The sequence below is a fragment of the Rhinoderma darwinii genome, chromosome 1, assembly GCF_050947455.1.
Source record: "Rhinoderma darwinii isolate aRhiDar2 chromosome 1, aRhiDar2.hap1, whole genome shotgun sequence".
NCBI classification, from domain to species: domain Eukaryota; kingdom Metazoa; phylum Chordata; class Amphibia; order Anura; family Rhinodermatidae; genus Rhinoderma; species Rhinoderma darwinii.
The window spans coordinates 296,766,889-296,788,226 of NC_134687.1; the positions used below are offsets into that span (position 1 = coordinate 296,766,889).

The 21,338-nt window shown below is 42.7% G+C and overlaps 1 protein-coding gene across 5 annotated transcripts in view; it reads left to right on the forward strand.

Moving 5' to 3' along the window:
- Nucleotides 1–21,338, forward strand: part of LOC142647501 (uncharacterized) — a 35,470-nt gene that overhangs the window by 309 nt on the left and 13,823 nt on the right. For 3 of the 5 annotated variants that reach the window (XR_012847583.1, XR_012847584.1, XR_012847582.1), the window contains exons 2-8: nt 1,542–1,631; nt 6,681–6,975; nt 14,025–14,107; nt 15,016–15,247; nt 16,356–16,451; nt 16,934–17,031; nt 18,170–18,448. Coding sequence is in view for 2 of the 5 variants with exons in the window: in XM_075825369.1 (XP_075681484.1) it covers nt 1,561–1,631; nt 6,681–6,975; nt 14,025–14,107; nt 15,016–15,247; nt 16,356–16,451; nt 16,934–17,031 (875 nt within the window). In the remaining 3 variants the exon portion in view is untranslated. The remainder of the gene's footprint in view (nt 1–1,541; nt 1,632–6,680; nt 6,976–14,024; nt 14,108–15,015; nt 15,248–16,355; nt 16,452–16,933; nt 17,032–18,169; nt 18,449–21,338) is intronic. The other 2 variants (XM_075825369.1, XM_075825370.1) reach the window with 1 other exon arrangement.

The following is a 21,338-nucleotide window of genomic DNA, read 5'->3' on the forward strand; positions in this document are numbered from 1 at the left end:
CGTCCGCAGTGTACGTACGTCTTTACTATGTAGGACTGTAAATAAACGTACGCAGCTAACCTGCCGTAATGTCTGCCCGGAGTTTGTGGTGAAATACCTCACTGAAAACTTTGTATTGCACTCAAATAATTACACTTGCATAACGAGCAATCGCCTAAATTGAAGCGATATTATTTATGAGCCGGACATTCCTTTCATCCAACTCATTGTCCACAGAAATCAAACTTGCAGCTGCTTCTCCCTTATTTCCCTGCAGCTGCCCTGCTAAGAAATCTATCCGGGTTATGAAAGGAGAACATATGCAACTCTCTAATACATAAGTTTAGGTTTATCAAAGCTAAAATTGCCTTCTTAGGGGTATGTTCACACGGCCTATTTACGGACGTAAATCGGGCGTTTTTGCCCCGAATTACGTCCGAAAATAGCGCCTCAATAGCGCTGACAAACATCTGCCCATTGAAAGCAATGGGCAGACGTTTGTCTGTTCACACGAGGCGTAATTTACGCGCCGCTGTCAAATGACGGCGCGTAAATTGACGCCCGCGTCAAAGAAGTGACCTGTCACTTCTTTGGCCGTAATTGGAGCCGTTATTCATTGACTCCAATGAATAGCAGCGCCAATTACGTCCGTAATTGACGCGGTGTTCAAGCGCCTGCATATGCCGTTACGGCTGATATTACGGGGATGTTTTCAGGCTGAAACATCCCCGTCATTTCAGACGTTACGGACGCCCTCGTGTGAACATACCCTAGGCCTCATTCACACGACCGGATCAAATTACGGACCCATTCATTTCCATGGCCCATGGACACCTTGCCGTATATTTGCGAGAAGGTCTCCGGGCCGTAGAAAGGCTCCGAAACAAATCGGACATGTCCTATTTTTTTTTAGTTTACTGACCGTGCTCATGTTTCATAATGGGAGCTCGGCCCGCAAATGCAGATGACTGTCCCAGGCTGGCCATAGCCCTAATCACGGACCGGGATCGCGGCTACAACCATGTGCAGGGGGCCTAAATTGTCATACGTTTACATAGAAGAAGGGCATATGGAAGCGCCCTTTTATACAGGCCAATTATTGGACAAACTAAGCAGGGCAGTGATCAGCAGAGGAATGAGTAAACGCTCGTTCATCAGCTGATTGTAGTGTTTTAAATCCTACATGATAAAAATGTATGGGGACGAGCGATCGGCATAACATAAGCAAACGAGCTGTCTCGTTGATCGGCGCTCGTTGTACCGGCCAAAATGAGTCGGTGTAAAAGTGCTTTAACACATAAATGCAGCGTCTGACTACACAGGGTTTGTTTGTAGTCTGCAACCATGGAGACCAAAGAAACAGCCACATTATAGCGAATATGACTGACAAAAGAAGCTGTCCGGCAGCTTCTTCCTGTCCCAGAATCTGGAGTGCAAGCAATGACTGCGCATAAGGTCGTGTTTTAATCGGATGGAGGTACATGTGAAAACAATGCTGCTATGTTGTTTGTTTTTAATCCATAATGTTTAATATAGAAGTACATTTCTTTCCTCCTCCCTAGGTTTGCAGTTAAGACCAGTATGCCAATGACATGTGTGGCATATGGCTGCAATAACCATTTTGTCAAGGGATGTGGGAAACAGTTTTTCAGGTAACCACTTTCATTTATATTCTGGACATCATGTATCAAAAGTGTTGCATGACACTTAAGGCTGTGTTCACACAGAGTTTTTTTGCAGGCAGAAAATTCTGCCCCAAAATTCCGTCTGGAATTTTGAGGCAGATTTTATCCTGCCTGCACGCCGTTTGCTGAATTTTTCACTGCGTTTTTCGCCCGCGGCCATTGAGCGCCATGGACAAAAAATGCAATGAAATGCGCTTTCTCTGCCTCCCATTGATGTCAATGAGAGGTCCGAGACGTAAACGCCTGAAGATAGGGCAAGTCGCTTCTTTTTCCCGCAAGACGGTTTTTCCGCTCGTGGGAAAAAACGCCTCCACCTCCCATTGAAATCAATGGGAGGCATTTTCGGCAGTTTTTTGGCGCGTTTTCCGTAAAAAAAGCGTGAAAAAACTCAGTGTGAACTGGCCCTAAAGGAGTTTTCCAGTTTCAGCAAATAAATGTTAATTTCTGTATAATGAAACATTATACAATATACTTTCTGTATTGTATAAATTCCTCATGGTTTCCAGGATCTCTGCTTGCAGTCATTCAATAGTAACTTTCATTTTTTACTTCCAGGGGATAAAAATCTGTCCTGGTCATGTGATGGACACACAGGTGCACGGCTATAATGATCACATGACTATGGACAGAACGTAGGACCCCTGTTCTCCCAATAAGGCCCCATGCACATGACCGTAGAATTTGCCCGTAGTTAAAGAGGCTCTGTCACCACATTATAAGTGGCCTATCTTGTACATGATGTGATCGGCGCTGTAATGTAAATCACAGCAGTGTTTTTTATTTAGAAAAACTATCATTTTTGATGGAGTTATGAACTATTTTAGCTTTATGCTAATGAGTTTCTCAATGGACAACTGGGCGTGTTTTACTATATGGACAAGTGGGCGTTGTACAGAGGAGTGTATGAGGCTGACCAATCAGTGACCAATTCGCGTCATACACTTCTCTCCATTAATTTATACAGCACATAGCGATATAGCTATATCACTATGTGCAGCCACATAAACACAGTATAACGCTACTCAAGTGTCCTGCCAGTGAATATACATTACCTCCAGCCAGGACGCGATGTGCATTCAGAATCCTGACAGTAATGACAGTTGAAATGACAGTTTACAGCATAATCGCGCGAGATTACGCTTCCTGTGCTGTAGTAACAGGATTCTGAATACACATCACGTCCTGGCTGGAGGTAATATATATTCATTGTCAGGACACTGCAGTAATGTTAGTGTTTGTGTATGAGGCTGCACATAGTGATATAGCTATATCGCTATCTGCAGTGTAAATGAATGGGGAGAAGTGTATGACGCTGATTGGTCAGCGTCATACACTCCTCTGTACAACGCCCACTTGGTCATATAGTAAAACACGCCCAGTTGTCCATTGAGAAATCATTAGCATAAAGCTAATATAGGTCATAACTCAGTCAAAAATGATCGTATTTCTAAATAAAAAACACTACTGTAATCTACATTACAGCGCCGATCACATTATGTACAAGATAGGCCACTTATGTGGTGACAGAGCCTCTTTAAGAACCCATTTATTTCTAATCCATCCCTCCCCTTTCAACATATAACTACAAAGTACAGAAAAGGCAAATGTTGTGCCATAGGAGCTTGGGAATCCCCTCATACACAACATGTACATTGTTAAAACTTACATCTCAGAAAGGAATGACTGGCGTCCGTAAGGGTATGTTCACACGCTTACTAAAAAACGTCTGAAAATACGGAGCTGTTTTCAGAAAAAACAGCCTCTGATTTTCAGGCGCTTTTGAAGCTGAAAATGAAGCTTCTTTTAATTTGGAGCTTCTTTTCAGGCATTTTTTGCGGCGTTTTTCATAGTGTTCAATGGAAAATCAGCTCCAAAAAAACGCCTCAAGAAGTGACATGCTACTTTTTAGGAGTTTTTTGCAGGCAGAAAATTCGCAGTTTGGCGTGTTTTCCGCTGGCACCCATTAAGTGCCACCACAGGCAAAAACACAGCGAAATACGCTTTCTCTGCCTCCCATTGATGTCAATGGGAGGTTAGAGGCGTAAACGCCCGAAGATAGGACATGTCGCTTCTTTTTACCGCAAGAGTTTTTTACCGCTCGCAGTAAAAAAAAAACACGTCCGCCTCCCATTGAAATCAATGGGAGGCATTTTCGGCCGTTTTCTGGCGCGTTTTCCGATGCTGTTTCCGCGTCAAAAAATGTGTAAAAAAAACTCAGTGTGAACAGGGCCTTACAGTGTCTTTTTACGCTCCGTTTTTTAAAACCGCGGCGTACAAATACACCCAGTATGAACTAAATGCTGTTTTTCTCATTGATTTCAAAGGGCAAATGTTGGTAGGCGTTCAACTTCCGTTTTTTCAGGCGTTTTTCGAGGCGTAAACACCACAAAATACGTCTGAAAACACTGTGTGTGAACATACCCGGGGGCTGAGTTTTTTGCAGGCAGAAAATTATGCCTCAAAATTCAGTTTGGAATTTTGAGGCAGATTTTCATCTGCCTGCACGCCGTTTGCCGCGTTTTTCGCGCCTATTGAGTGCCACCACGGGCAAAAACGCAGCAAAATACGCTTTCTCTGCCTCCCATTGATGTCAATGGGAGATCAGAGGCGTAAACCCCCGAAGATAGGGCATGTCGCTTCTTTTTACCGCTCACGGTAAAAAAACGCGTCCGCCTCCCATTGAAATCAAAGGGAGGCATTTTCGGCCGGTTTTTGGTGCTTTTTCCGACACGGTTTCTGCGTAAAAAAACTCAGTGTGAACAGGGCCTAATAGTGAAGTACTCTTACAGGTGTAACATAATTCCAAGGCATAGGGGGCCATTAGAAACTTATGAGAGGAAAAGGCAAATCCCAGGTGTTCTTTAAGGCTGGGTTCACACGAGCACATTACGTCCGTAAAGGACGGAACGTATTTCGGCCGCAGGTCCCGGAACGTATTTCGGCCGCAGGTTCCGGACCGAACACAGTGCAGGGAGCCGGGCTCCTAGCAGCATACTTATGTACGATGCTAGGAGTCCCTGCCTCTCCGTGGAACTACTGTCCCGTACTGAAAACATGATTACAGTACGGGACAGTTGTGAGGCAGGGACTCCTAGCATCGTATATAACTATGATGCTAGGAGCCCGGCTCCCTGCACTGTGTTCGGTCCGGGACCTGCGGCCGAAATACGTTCCGTCCATTACGGACGTAACATGCTCGTGTGAACCCAGACTAAGGGTAAATGCGCACAAGGTGGAAAAGTCTGCTGCAAAATCCACATGGGTAGCGTGCAGATTTTGCTGCTGATTTCACAGTGGATATCACCCTTAGGCCTTATTCACACGAATGTGTCCGTTATGTGCGCGCAAAAGTTCAGTGTGACGTGTATATGGTGCGTGGCTGCGTGATTTTTGCGCAGCCGACATCATTATGACACTCCCTTTTTATGTGACGACACAGTAAAGAAGGAGGGGATTTTATGTTTCCCTTCTCTTCTTTACCAGCTGTAGCGCGAATCACGAGCGTCACCCGGAAGTGCTTCCATGTGCCGTGCGCGATTTGCACGCACCCATTGACTTCAATGGGTGCGTGCTGCGCGAAACACGGGCAAGTATAGGACATGTCGTGAGTTTTATGCAGCGCACATACGCTGCGTGAAAATCACCGACGGTCTGAACGGCCCCATTCACTAACATAGGTCCGTGCGACGCGTGTGAAAATTATGCGCGTAATACACGTTCGTGTAAATAAGGCCTTAGGGTATGTTCACACGCTTAGCAAAAAACGTCTGAAAATACAGAGCTGTTTTCAAGCGAAAACAGCTCCTGATTTTCAGACGTTTTTGTAGCAACTCGCGTTTTTTGCGGCCGTTTTTGGAGCTGTTTTTCAATGGAGTCAATGAAAAACGGCTCCAAAAACGTCCCAAGAAATGACCTGCACTTCTTTTTACGCGGCGTCATTTTACGCGCCGTATTTTGACGACGTGTAAAATTACGCCTCGTGGTAACAGAACACCGTAAATCCCATTGCAAGCAGTGGGCAGATGTTTGGAGGCGTAAGGCGAAATTTTGCGCACGTTGCAGTTCCGTGTGGCATCAGTGTTTTTTTTGTGCCTGGCTGCGTGATTTTCACGCATATGCCATCCTTGTGACACGCGGAATTTAAAAAATCATAGATGAGTTCGGCATATTCATGAGCTGCTACTAGCTCCGCCCACTTTCCACTGATTGACAGATGTCTTATTACGGTGCATAGAGAGATATCTGTCAATCAGTGGAGAGTTGGCAGAACTAGTGGCAGCTCATAGATACGTCAGACTCCTATATCTGGTGGTGCTGCCCAGGCTCTGCAAAGTTCTCAAACGGCTTCACTTAAAGAGGACCTTAGTAAATAATTGTATTTCCCATGAAATAGGAATTCCGGAACATCTTTTCTTAATACTCTATGTTGTTCCGCTCCTGTGTTATTCCTCCCAGAAGTTTATAAATATATTCACAACAGTTTTTTTTTTTTCCAGTTGGGCGGGGGGGGGGGGGGGGGATCCCTACACAGTTTAACACTGTCCATTCAGTGCTAACAGAGTGAGACTGTGTAGGGACACACCCATTTTGACAAGGGGAATGGTAACATCCAGTTGTCAATTAGTTCAGAAATTTCTATGAGGAATAACAGAGGAACGGCACAACTCAGAGTTCTAAGAAAATATTTGACATAATTGTTATTTCATGGGGAATAAAAGCATTTACTAAAATAGAAATGTCAGGAGAGGTGACCGGTCCTCTTTAAAGGCTATGTACACCTTTGAAGATGATTTTTTCATAACTTAGATGTGATCACCCATGACCCGCTGTCACTGAACCCGTCAGACCCGCTGAGCTGATGGATTAAGGTTTCAGCGCACGATACAGCTGCTATGTATCCAGGATAAATCCGCAGCATTTCCGTCTTGAACAATGTCAAATCTGCTGTTAATTGTAGCTCTTAATTTACAACCTAAATCTTTTTTTTTTTAATCCAAACATATAAAACTCTTGTAGGTTTCCAATGAAGGATCCTGACCGTTTGTCAAAATGGGTCATGGATATACGACGTAAAAACTGGAAACCTTCTGCATCTAGCAGAATCTGCAGTGATCATTTTACCGAAAGTGACTACATGTTACGTCCAGGAGCGATGGTCCCAAGACTACGATTAGATGCAGTGCCTTCCGTGTTTAACGGATTCCCAAGTTACTTAAAAGAGCGGCTTAAAAAGAAAAAAACATCGAAAAAGAAGATAAATGAACAAATTATTGTAATGGATGATCAACATGGAACTCGAGATGCTGTTCAGGTACCAGATATAAAGTCATTGTTATTTTCTTTGCAGTTGTAAGATTATTCTTAGGCTGTGTTCACACTGAGTTTTTTGCAGGAGGAAAATTCCTCCTGCAAAAACTGCTCCAGACGTTCTTTGCACAGTGGTTTGACAAAAACTCGTCAAAACACTCGTCGAGGCGTTTTTTTTTCCTGTTTCTGACTGATTGAAATGGGGTTTTGAAGGCGGAAACCGCCTCAAGATAGGTCATCTCGCTTTTTACCGCGAGGCGGTTTTTCCACTCGTGGTAAAAAACCGCCTCAAATTGAAATCAATGGGAGGCATTTTCGGGCGTTTTTTGACGAGTTTTGCGGAGCGGTTTCCGTGCCAAAAAACTCAGTGTGAACAGGGCCTTTAGGTGTTTTTTGAGGTGTTTTTAATAGTGTTCAATGGAAAATCAGCTCCAAAAAACTCCTCAAGAAGTGACATGCAACTTATTTTTACGGAGCGTGTTTTTACTCTCCGTTTTTTAAAACAGCGGTGTAAAAAGACGCCCCGTATGAACTAAATGCTGTTTTTCCCATTGATTTCAATGGGCAGATGTTAGTAGGCATTCAGCTTCCGTTTTTTTTCAGGCATTTTTCGAGGCGTAAACGCCCCGAAATACGCCTGAAAACACTGCATGTGAACCTACCCTTATAAGCGCTTTGTAATGTGCTTCAGTTGTATAACCAATGGGAAACAAATCTATTAAAGGGTTATTCTAGCCATAGACATTAAATCATACACCAGGGAGAACAGGAATGCCCAGTTTGTATCACAATTCAGCGGAGGAGATGCAGTGATGCACTTTTCCTTTTGAGCTTGTGGTTAGTTTGTGCTTATGTACAGTCCGACCAGGAAGAGCTTCAGTGTAAAGCATAGGGGCACAGAGAAGCAGCCTGAGCCTTTGATGAGACAGCTGGATTTCAGACCCACTGTAGGCTAAGGACTTCTTTACAGCATGTTTGTGCCCTACGTTTATGGCATACGTTGCGAAAGCCGACATACACGATAAAACGTGTCCATAGGGTTCCAATTAGCCCGACAGAGGCCCAAAGAGTGTCCTTCTGGTCTCCGTTGGGCTGGTATATGTTTTTTTGTTTTGTTTTTTTATAACATGGGAGCCCATGGGTGATGAACTCCACTGTATGTCATGCGCCACAGGTACACGTTAAATGTTTATGTCGGGAAGCTCCAGACATCACTGTCCATATATGCACAGTGTTGTCAGGAGCTTCCCAATGCCGGAGTCCAAGGACAGAGCATCAGAAGCGCACTGACCGCAGACTTTAACCCTGCGGAAGCTCCTGACATCACTATTTATATATGGAAAGGAGTTTCCAACGCTTTGCCAGGGGACTCCGGCATCGTAGCTCCTAACATCACTGTCCATATATGGACAGTGAATTTAGGGGCTTCTCCAGAGTCAGAGTGCCCGGCCAGAGTGCTTCCCATTGGGAATCTTTTTTTTATTTTTATTGAAATGCATTTATTTGGGGGGGGAAAAGCAACATTTGTAATTCACGTTTATTAAAAAAATAAATAAAAATGCACTGTTTCACCATACATCCAAGTGGATCCACTTTGACTTGACCAGAACTGAGCTTAAGAAATTGCTCAGGAGCTTGTCAGCCGAGCCTTTAGAGCAGCTGTGTGTGTGATACAACGAAGCTGCGGAAGTAAAACACTTTTAAATAAAAATCAATTACAGGTTTTTTTTTCCCCCCACGTAAATGAAATGCAATAAAAATAGATCCCAAAGGTGTCCATAGCCTTTATAAAGCTGCATGTTTGGCAGCCGCTATTTAACTCCGTAGAACCAAAGGACGCAAGCACATTGTGTCAAAACTCTGAGCGCAATTCAATTCAGGTCCAAAAATCCTCACTTCCATAAATAAAACAAGAAACAGAAGACCAAGATGAAAAGGTGATGAAAGTGAGAGGGCAGGTGTTTAACCCCTTAAGGACACAGCCTGTTTTGGCCTTAAGGACACAGCCTATTTTTGCAAATCTGACATGTGTCACTTTATGTGGTAATAACTCCAGAATGCTTTTGCCTATCCAAGCGATTCTGAGATTGTTTTCTCGTGACATGTTGTACTTTATGATACTGAAAAAATTTTGTCGTTAAATTCAATATTTATTTGTAAAAAACTCCAAAATTTTGAGAAAATTTGCAAAAATCTGCATTTTTCTAAATTGTAATGTATCTGCTTGTAAAACAGATAGTAATACCACACAAAATATTTACTAGTTAACATTTCCCATATGTCTACTTTATGTTTGCATCGTTTTTTGAACGTGCTTTTATTTTTCTAGGACGTTACGAGGCTTAGAACTTTAGCAGCAATTTCTCGCATTTTCAAGAAAATTTCAAAAGGCTATTTTTTCAGGGACCAGTTCAGTTGTGAAGTGGCTTTGAGGGCCTTATATATTAGAAACCCCCTATAAAACACCCCATTTTAAAAACTGCACACCTCAAAGTATTCAAAACAGCATTCAGAAATTATTTTAACCCTTTAGGCGTTTCACAGGAAATAAAGCAAAGTAGAAGTGAAATTTACAAATTTCAATTTTTTTTTACTAAATTCATTTGTAATACATTTTTTTTGTAACACAGAAGGTTTTACCAGAGAAATGCACTCAATATTTATTGCCCAGATTCTGCAATTTTTAGAAATATCCCACATGTGGCCCTAGTGTGAAAATGGACTGAAACACCGGCCTCAGAAGCAAAGGAGCACCTGGTGGATTTTGGGGCCTCTATTTTATTAGAATATATTTTAGGCACCATGTCAGGTTTGAAGAGGTCTTGTGCTGCCAAAACAGTGGAAATCCACCAAAAGTGACCCCATTTTGGAAACTACACCCCTCAAGGAATTTTTCAAGAGGAATAGTTAGCATTTTTAGCCCACAGGTTTTTTGCTAAATTTATTGGAACTGGTCTGTGAAAATGAAAATCTACTTTTTTTCTGAAAAAACATACGATGTTTTAGTTTTTACAAGGAATAAAGGAGAAAAAGCACCCCAACATTTGTAAAGCAATGTCTCCCGATTAAGGCAATACCCCATATGTGGTAATAAACTGCTGTTTGCACCCACGGCAGGGCTCAGAAGGGAACGAGGGCCATTTGGATTTTGGAGCGCAGATTTTGCTGGAATGGTTTTCGGTGCCATGTCGTGTTTGCAAAGCCCTGGAGGGACCATAACAGTGGAAACTCCCCAAAAGTGACCCCATTTTGGAAACTACACCCCTCAAGGAATTTTTCAAGAGGTATAGTTAGCATTTTTAGCCCACAGGTTTTTTGCTAAATTTATTGGAACTGGTCTGTGAAAATGAAAATCTACTTTTTTTCTGAAAAAACATACGATGTTTTAGATTTTACAAGGAATAAAGGAGAAAAAGCACACCAACATTTGTAAAGCAATGTCTCCCGATTACGGCAATACCCCATATGTGGTAATAAACTGCTGTTTGGACCCACGGCAGGGCTCAGAAGGGAACGAGGGCCATTTGGATTTTGGAGCGCAGATTTTGCTGCATTGGTTTTCGGTGCCATGTCGTGTTTGCAAAGCCCTGGAGGGACCATAACAGTTGAAACTCCCCAACTCCCATTTTGGAAACTACACCCCTCAAGGAATTTTTCTAGGGGTATAGTGTGCATTTTGACCCTACACGGTTTTTGCTGAATTTATGGGAATTATGCCGTAAAATTGAAAATCTAATTTTTTTCTAATAAAATGTAGTTTTAGCTCAGATTTTTTAATTTTTACAACAGATAAAGGAGAAAAAACACCCCATTATTTGTAAAGCAAACTCTTCTGAGCACAGCAATACCCCATATGTGGTAATAAACTGCTGTTTGGACACATGGCGGAAGTTAGAAAGGACGGAGCGCCATTTGACTTTTGGAGCTCAAGTTTTGCTGGAATGGTTTGCAGCACCATGTCACATTTGCAAAGCCACTGAGGGGCCAAAATAGTGCAAACCCGGCAAAAGTGACCCCATTTGGGAAACTATACCCCTCGTGGAATTTATCTAGCGGTATAGTGAGTATTTTGACCCCACAGTTTTTTTGCTGAATTATTGGGATTATGCAGTGAAAATGAAAAATTACATTCTTTCCACTAAAATGTTGAATTGTTTTCATTTTCACAAGGAATAAAGGAGAAAAAGCGCCCCAACAATTGTAAAGCAATTTCTCCCGAGTACGGCAATACCCCATATGTGGTTATAAACTGCTGCCTGGATACACCGCAGGGCTCAGAATGGTAGGAGTGCTACTTGGCATGTAGATTTTGGTTGATAGTTTTTTGGGCGCCATGTCGCATTTGCAGAGCCCCTGAGGTACCCGTACAGTAGAAACCCCTGAAGTGACTCCATTTTGGAAACTTTACCCCTCAGGGTAATCATCTAGGGGTGTACTGAGCATTTTGATCCCACAGGTGTTTCATAGATTGTATTAGAATGAGGCAGTAAAAATGAAAAATTATTTTTTTCCCCAAAAATATGTAGTTTTGCACCCAATTTTTTTTCCCACAAGGGGTAATAGGAGAAAAAACAACACATAATTTGTTACCCAATTTCTCCCGAGTACGGCAATACCCCATGTGTGGCCCTAAACTGCTGTTTGGGCACATGGCAGAGCTCAAAATGGAAGGAGTGCCATGTGGCTTTTAGAGCACAGATTTTGCTGGACTGGTGTAGGGGCGCCATGTCGCATTTGCAGAGCATTCTTAGGTACCAGAGTAGTGTGTAAAACCATGAGAAGTGACCCCATTTTGTAAACTACACCCCTCAAGGCATTTATAATTTGCCTGGACATATGACAGAGCTTAGGAGTGACAGGCGCATGTGAGACCTATTTTGGTGATTTTCGCAGCATTAGCCCACAACGGCAGGGCTCGGAGGTCAAATAGTAAAACAAACCCCCAAGTAGTGACCCCCATTTTGGAAACCGCACCCCTCAAGGCATTTTGACCACACAGGTTTTTTTTTCTATTAGAAATGAATGCTCAGTGGATGGTGCAAAGTGAAAATTGCAAATTTCCACAGGTATGTGCCATTTTAGTGCACAATATTTTGTGCTCAGTTCGTGCCACTGAAGACAAATACCTCAAACTGTTAAGCGGGTTCTCCCGGGTATGGCGATGCCATATATGTGGACGTACACTGCTGGTTGGGCACGCTGCAGGGCGCACCATTTGGCTTTTGGAGCGTGGATTTTGCTCGCTAGTTGTTTTGCTGGTATTTCAGTTATAATGTGGGGGCATATGTTATCTGTGCGGAGAACATCAGGGGTATAATAAGAGAGTAGAATAATGGGGTAAATAAATAATTATCCACAGATGTGTGGCCAGTGTCACACTGATAAATGGGGCCCGATCTTATCCGCTTTTGGACACTTCGCACATTTTGCGTCGCCATATTCTAAGAGCCAAAACGTCTTTATTTTTTCTCCCCCGGAGCTGTGTGAGGGCTTATTTGTTGCGGGACAATCTGTAGATTTCATTGGTACCATTTTGGGGTACATGCAATTTTTTGATCACTTTGTATTTCATTTTTTTGGCAAGCAATGTGACCAAAAACCTGCAATTCTGATGTTTTTTATTATTTATGTTTTTTACGGCGTTCGCCATGCTCTATGAATGACAATTTTACTTTATTCTGCGGGTCGGTACGATTACGGCGATACCAGATGTATATAGTTTCTCTTATGCTTTGAAGCGTCTGCACGATAAAATCACTTTTGTTTCAAATAATTTATTTTTGGTGTCACCAGATTCTGAGAGCCATAACTTTTTTATTTTTCCGTCAAAAAAGCGGTGGGAGAGCTTGTTTTTTGCGGGACGGGCTGCGTTTTTTAATGGTATAATTTTGGGGTACATGCAAGTTTTAGATCCCTTTTTTTTTATTCTGTTTTGCGAGGGGTAGTGACTAACAAACAGCGATTCTGGAATAGTTTTTTATTAAAAATTTTTACGGTGTTCACCGTACGGGTAAAATAGCATGATATTTTTATAGTTTGGGTCGTTACGGACACGGGGATATGACATATGTGTACTTTTTTTATGTTTTTTGGTTTTTCCTATAATAAAAGACTTATTATAGGAAAAAAGGCTGTTATAGTGTTTTTTAACATGAAACGTATTTTTTTTTACTTTTTTACAACAGTTTTATTAACTTGTTTTAACTTTTTTTTTTGTCCCACTAGGGAACTTGAAGGCATGAAGCCCTGATCGCTATTCTAATACACTGCACTACCTACATAGTGCAGTGTATTAGAGCTGTCAGCTATTCACTGACAGCAAGCCTATTAGGCTTCGCCTCCCGGCGGGGCCTAATAGGCTTCCGTACTAGGAAGCGATTGTTAGGCTATGGTTGCCATAGCAACCATCGGAACACTCGCGGGTGCCGATGGTTGTTATTAGCAACCATAGGGTACGATCTAATCACTTAGATGCAGCGATAGCTGCATCTAAGGGGTTAATCGGCCGGATCGGAGCCTTGACAAACAGCTGACACCCGCGCCCGTGGCAACCATCGTGGTTGCCGACAGGCTACAAGCCACTTCGATGCATCGATCATGTTGATCGATGCATCGAAGGGGTTAATCGGCCGGATCGGAGCCTAGCTCCGGTCCTGGCCATTGCAGAGGGGCGTCGGACAGTGATTTCCCGGCGGTGATAACGCTGGCTCAGCTTCTGAGCCAGCTTCTGAGCCAGCGTCATCACATACACACGTCATAGAGCTGTGATTGGTCAGTCTGCTTTGACTGACCAATCACAGCGATCGACGGCAGGGGACCGCTGTGAATGGTCCTCTGCCGTCTTACTGTGCCGGTCAACTGTCATAAACTGTTGACGGCACAGTTCTGTCACCTTGTCCATTGACAGGGTGACAGTTTTTAGCCAGGACGCACCGGTACGTCCCTGTGCCTTAAAGCACTTCAATGCAGGACGTACCGGTACGTCCTGGTGCGCTAAGGGGTTAAGGATTTTACTGAGAACCACTGTACTCTAGCCTCTTCTTTTCTTCCTAGAATGAGGTGGACAAAATGAAGACATGTGCAGTCTATGGGTGCAATAACACTTGTTATGAAGGATGCCAGCAACGGTTTTTCAGGTAACTGCTATAGAGTTAACATTAGTGATTGGATCATCTTTGTTAGCCTCTGTTCTCATTTCAGCATTGTATTTGGCTGTTACCTAAAGGGGGTATTACACAGGATGTTAATATAACGCTCGTTGCCCTGTGTAAAAAGGGCAGCGATCAGCAGATGAATGAGCAAGCGCTGGATCATCTGCTGGTCGTATCGTTTTAAAAAAGTAAAAGATTATCGTTGTCGGCAGCTCATCACCCTGTATGGGGACGAGCGATCGGAGTAACGACCACTCATCCCCATCCATAGCTCCTTGTGACAGAAGCAAACGAGCGACGATCAATGATGTCTCGTTGATCGGCACTCGCTGCCTTGACCGGTGTAAAACGGCCTTTAATCCCCTACAATGTATCAGTGTAGCTCACAGAGGATTGCCTAGTCTGGATGTAAGTAAGGGTCCGACAAATTTATTGTTCCTAAAAACAGAAAATGGGACACATTGTAGCGCAAATGTCTTCCTGCTCATAGCAGGGGTAGATTTCATTTTCTGTCTTTAGCATTGTCCCACATGCACCTTTTTGATTCGGAGGCGTGCGCCTCTTAATAAATTTGGCGCATTTTACTCCAACGCAATTCAGAATAAGTCTGGGGTATGAGTCGCCAATCTTAATGAATCTCCCCCATAGTATATTAGAAAGTTGCAGGACTTTCCATTCAAATGATAACTTTGATATAAGTATAAAAGCATTTAGCAGTACCACAGAATACTGTATTTGTTCGGATTCCCAATGAGCTGCCAATATGTGTACTTTTCTTTCTCCAGTTGGCTGGTTTCATCAGTGCTGTCATATGGATTATATGTAATGCATTTCTTCTGACCTGTATGTCCTTCTCTGTGATAATAAAATGGGATATACTGTAAACTACACAGGTTTCCAACGAATGATTCAGAAATGTTGTCCAAGTGGCTTGTGGCAATACACCATGGAAACTGCACATCTTTAACATCCAACAGCATTTGTAGCGATCATTTTACTGAAAACGACTACATCGTATATCCAGGAGCAACAGTTCCTCAACTAGGACCAGATGCAGTACCTTCTCTTTTCCCTGGTTTACCGACAGAGATTCAAGCAGTAGTGGAACCTCAGAATACACAACAGGTAATAACAAAACAATGCGATGCCTCCCGATATGTGCAAAAATGTTGTTTCAGTTCCTTAAATCCGGGACAATGAGGTAAGCAAAATTTATAGTTTATAACTTTAGAAAACTTTAAAAAACAAACAAAACAATGCTCTGCCTTTAATGAACCATGAAGAAAAAGTATATTGGGGGCTTCAGCGAATTGAGGCCGCTTGATCCAGTTCTCCACAAAAGAATCAAGGTGTTGGCGTTCGGTCGTTTGGGTAAGCCTAGTATCCAATTCTATGGAAAGCAAGAATTGTTCCATTGTATTCGGTTTTCGAAATCATTGGCCTTCTGGTGCCATAAGTCGGCTTTCTTATTAAAGTAGGTAAGATCAGCAGGCATCAATTGAGTATGATATTCCAGTTGAGGAATATGTTGTTCAGTCTGATGCACTCGCTCCCGCAAGGCCTGCATATCCTGCCGAATTAGGCCCACATCAATCCTGAACTCTTCTAGTTTGTTGGTTAAACAAGTGCGGCAGATAGTTATTGGAGTTGATCTGATACCAGCGGGAGAGTGGGTTACCGCTCCGAACCCGTTCTCCGTCCTGAGCGTAAGACAGAGTGCACAGCGCGGGAAGAAGATGCAGAGGCCTCAGCGCCATCTTGTGCAGCAACATGGACAAAATCTTCTAGCCTTTCCGCAGGCGCTCTATTTGTATTTATAGTGTTTGCTTTTCTTATTGAGGTACCCAGACTGACGAGTTGGGGTACGTTTTACAAGTTGAAATTTGCAGGATAATAGTGACTAGGGAGTGTTAGACAGCAGTTCTGGAGTTGTGCACTTACACATCCCGGCAGTTCGCCATACCCCCCCCCCTCCCCCCCCACCATTTTACTATTTAGATGTAGACATAACCTACATGTCATTGGCCGGTGAATTATTTAAACCTGCTTTCTCAAGAATTTGTTGCTTAGACTACTGTGGAAGTTTGCAGTATGCTATATACTTTTTTTTTTGTGGGTTACTAATTTTGCTTTGTTCCTTTCAACACCTTTAATATGTCTATTGGCCATAATGTGTTTATTCTATACATAATAACCAACTACAGAATTATGTAGTATCTATTTTTTATTGCAGGCAGACCCTACAAAGAACACTGTACAATCTGAAATCATTAAAACCAAACTACATGAAATCAGTAACAAGCAGAGTTTATCACCGCAAACGCAGCAGGTATTGTACTTCAAAATACATACATCTTCAAACTCATGGCAATTGTTTCATGTCTTTATATTGACCGTCTAGTTACTGATCAACCGTTCTACTGAAGGCAGTTGTTTCTTTTAGTGGAAACAACTGTTTCTTAGGCAGTGTTCACATCAGCATTGCCCTTCCGTTGAGGGGTTCCATCAGGGGTTTCCGTTGGGGGTCTCAGTCGACTGCGCTATTGGTTCCGTCAAGAACAGTGGAACCCTGTCACAACGGTGGCAAACAGAAACCATTAGCAACGTTTTCGTCATTATTGAGATCAATGGTAAGGGAAACCGAAGCTAAGGTTTCAGTTTGACTTTCCATGAGGCGTTAACACGACGGAAACCTCCGACGGAACTCCTCAACCGAAGGGCAACGCTGATGGGAAAAGGCCCTTAATGATTCTAACGACAGATATTACTGTCCAGTGTTACATATAATATAGATTATACATTGTTTTCTAGGTGAAACACGGACCTTCAGAGAGGAGTCGTGCAGTGACCTGTGTGGTAAATGATTGCAGTACCATTTTTGTTAAAGGATGTGGTAAAAGGTTTTTCAGGTAACCAATTTTACTACTTTACTTGTAAACATAAAGGGGGCTTTGCATACAGGGCATTGTGTCCTGTATAATAAGCAAAGAAGAACTCCATTCTCGCAGGACAGGGAATAGGCTTATGAGTCTGCTGTATTCATTAGAATAGTGCTGTCACCTTCTTTCCGCAGAGCTGCCATACTGAGGTAGTGCTCTCCTTATAAATACTCACTGAAGACTGTAAATAGATAATAACTTTTCAAACAACTTATGCTATATCAGGCATACTATTAGATTAGACAAATTTTATAAGGTACTTACTTTTAAAATGTAGTTTTATCCATGCAAATTCAGTGTAAAGTTACTGCCACTAGGCGTCACCCTTCCTGTAATATGCTGTCCATTCCCTTGTTGTCATTCATAATCTATCCCTAGTTACAGACGGACTGTAGAAGGTGGTGTGTCTATTCACTGTGCTCCTGCTCCCCTCTCCATAGACTTGTTTGGCAGAGAGAGACACAGATACCCTACCCATAGAAGTCTATGGAGAGGGGAGGGGGCAGGAGGAGGGAGTAGAGTGAGAGACAGACACGCTGCCCATACAAATCTTTGGAAAGGGGAGGGTGAACAGAGTGAGAAAGACACAGACAGACGTGCTGCAGCTTCCTGGTAAGTTACATCTCCGTGCTAGATTGTCAGTTACACTGTTCATTACCAGTGTATAATGTCACCCATGCTGCTGCAGCTTCTGTTATATATATATATATTACACATACATACAGTGGATATAAAAAGTCTACACACCCCTGTTAAAAGGCCAGGTTTTTGTCATGTCAAAAAATCACTACAAGATCAGTAATTTCAGAACTTTTTCCACCTTTAATGTGACCCAAAATCTGTACAATTCCATTGAAAAACAAACTGAAATTATTTAGAGGGGAAAAATAAAAATAACAAAACTACAATTGTGTGGTTGCATAAGTGTGAACACCCTCTTATAATTGGGGATGTGGTTGTGTTCTGAATTAGCCAATCACATTTAAACTCATGTTAAATAGTAGTCCGTACAGAGCTGCCATTATTTAAAGTGATTCCGAGTAACCCCATATAAAGTTCAGCTGTTCTATTAGTATTTTCCTGACATTTTCTTTGTTGCATGTGACAGCAATAGCCATCGTCCGTAAAGAGCTAACACATCAAAGGGATCTGATTGTTGAAAGGCATCAGCCAGGAGAAGGGTACCAAAGAATTTCCAAGGTATTAGATATACCGTGGAACACAGGGAAGACGGTCATCATGTAGTGGATTACATTTGGCACAACAGTGACATTACCAAGAACTTGACGTCCCTCAAAACTTGATAAAAAGACAAGACGAAAATCGGTCCAGGAGGCTACCAAGAGGCCTACAGCAACATTAAAGGAGCTATAGGACTTTCTGGCAGGTACTGGTTGTGTAGTACATATGACCACAATCTCCTGTATTCTTCATATGTCTGGGCTGTGAGGGGGGGTGGCAAGACGGAAGCCTTTTCTAACAAAGAAAAACATCCAAGCCCGTCTATGTTTTGCAAAGACCTACATCAAGTCTGCCAAAATCATGTGGGAAAACGTGTTATGGTCTGATGAGACCAAGGTTGAACTTTTTGGCCATAATTCCAAAAGGTATGTTTGGCGCAAAGCCAACACTGCACATCACCAAAAGAACACCATACCTACAGTGAAGCATGGTGGAGGCAGCATTATGCTTTGGAGCTGTTTTTCTGCAGCTGGAACTGGGGCTTTAGTCACGGTGGGGGGAATGATGAACAGTTGCAAGTTACAGGAGATGCCCTCACAATCTAACAGATTTGGAGCGCTTTTGCAAGGAAGCGTGGGCAACAATTGCCAAGTCAAGATGTGCCATGCTGATAGACTTCTACCCAAAAAGACTGAATGCTGTCATAAAGTCAAAGCGTAATTCAACAAATTATTAGTTTAAGAGTGTGCATATTTATGCAACCACATTATCTTTGTTCTTTATTTTTCCACCCTAAAAGATTTCAGTTTGTTTTTCAATACAATTGTACAGATTATAGGGGACATTAAAGGTGTAAAGAGTTATGAAATGATTAATCTTGGGCTGATTTTGTAACACGACAAAAACCTGGCATCTTCACAGGGGTGTGTAGACTTATTATATCCACTGTGTGTGTATGTATGTATGTGTGTGTATGTATATATATATAATGTGCCACAGCAAGAGCGGGAGAAGAGGAGAGCGTGCGCGCGTCAGGTTTCTGTTTTTTTTTTACGGAATCAATGGCGCAGTCGACTTCGCTATTGATTCAGTAAAAAAAAAATGAAACCTGATGGAATGATGGCAAACGGAAACCATTAGCAATGTTTCCGTCACTATTGATATCAATGGTGATTCAAACGGAAGCTAAGATTTCAGTTTGCCATTCCGTTGAGGGGTTCTCCCGACGGAAACCTCCAGACTGAACCCCTCAACAGAAAGCCAACGCTGATGTGAACAGGCCCTTAGCAATAATTGGTCTTGGTCGACTTCCAGGAATAACTTTATTTGTTAGAATCCAGTGCGTATGTTCTATGTGGAAGATTAGATCTTCACTCTTGCTCTTCTCTGGGAAACCGATCAGCCTTTTATTATAGTGACGGGATCTGTTCCCCAAATTAGTCATTTTTAGTTTGAATGCCTTTTCTTGATGTTTCAGATCTTCAACTTGTTTTACAATTTAATTTTTTTTTGTCTTCAATCTCCCTTACTTGGCTCTCCACCTTCTCCTCCACCCTCTCCCTAAACTTCTGCATATCACGCGTTAACATTTCTCTTCTCCAAAATGGGTTTGAGGATCAAGCTAAGTTTTGCCTTATTTCAATTCGTATAACAATCACAGTTCTCTACAATTCAATTGATCTTCACCGTTAAGATAATGTTACAATCTCTGCGTTCCACAATTTGATACGTGTAGTTATCACCATTACTATATAAATACTGTATTGTTAATTTCACAAACAGGACTCTCCATCATTCAGTTAATTTAGCACTCTCGACACTCATCATTTAGTGCGATCATCGCAGCACTCCTCCATTCATTAAGTATAGCACTTTTAACTCCCCACTATGCAATTAGTATGGACTTCTCATACTTCACAGTTCCATTAATGTGAAAGTCAACGCACTCTGCAATTATATTAGTGTTACACACCTCTCAACATTTCAAATGCTGTAGCAGACACGAAGTTCCGTAGTTCAGTTAATACAAAGTTTGCCGTACTCCCCAATACAAATAATATAGCAATCCGTGCGCTTCCCAGTCACTTAAAGGGGTTTTCCAGGGACCAAAAATTGCTTGGGATTTATATATGGACGTCACTGTCATTTGGACAGTGACGTCGGGAGCAGTGCTGGATTTCCCAGGCAGAGCGCTAGCTGTTGCTCTGCTTGGGAATTCCAGCGATAGGAAATTTCTGACATCAATGTCCAGAGGACGCAAGCCCTCAGTCACGTGAGGCTGTGTCAGCGCGTCATCAGTATTCCGAAAACTACAGGACCTCCAGCACCACTTGCCCGGGCCTAAACACACGATTGGACAATAGGAGGAATGCCTGCAGGCAAACAAAACCCTTTTTCCTGACTACCCAATGATAGCAAAGAACAAATTCTAATTTTATTAAGCTACTTGTAGCAAGAACAGACCACATATATAACGATTTAAAACTGTCACTGCCTAAAACTGAAGTGAAGGTAATTCACTGGAGAAACCAGCAGAGTATAGAAATAAGTGCTGGCCGACATGCAGCGAGTCAATTACAGCCAGTAAACACCATGTGGCCTAGGGGGAAGTAAATTCAGCTAAGGCAGGAGATTAAAACAAACTGAGCACCCCCGACATGTTTCGCTACCTAGTAGCGTCCTCAGGGGTACACGGGGCTAATGGCGACGCGGCGAAAAAACAAATCCTCTTATGGGGATGTAGGATGACGTGGGTGGAGGGAGGGTGTGAGGGCAGGCCGCCAATGAAATAAGATAAGACGCAGCAGCTGTCAGAGAGAGCGATCCAACCAATGGGGATCGCTATAGCAGAAGACCAATGAGAGGCAACGGGCCGCGCAGGCGCACTGTCAATACGGCCAAATTAGTTCAGAGGATACGCGCATGCGCAATAAGACACAGAAGGGACTTGGAAAAATAATGAGGGAAAGGAGATGTGACAGGTCGGCGCAAGCGCCGTAGCTGTCAGTTAGGACTCAGTGCAGGCGCACCGCCGATACTGACAGATCAGTGCAGAGGCGACGCGCATGCGCAATGACGCATCATAGGGACTTAGA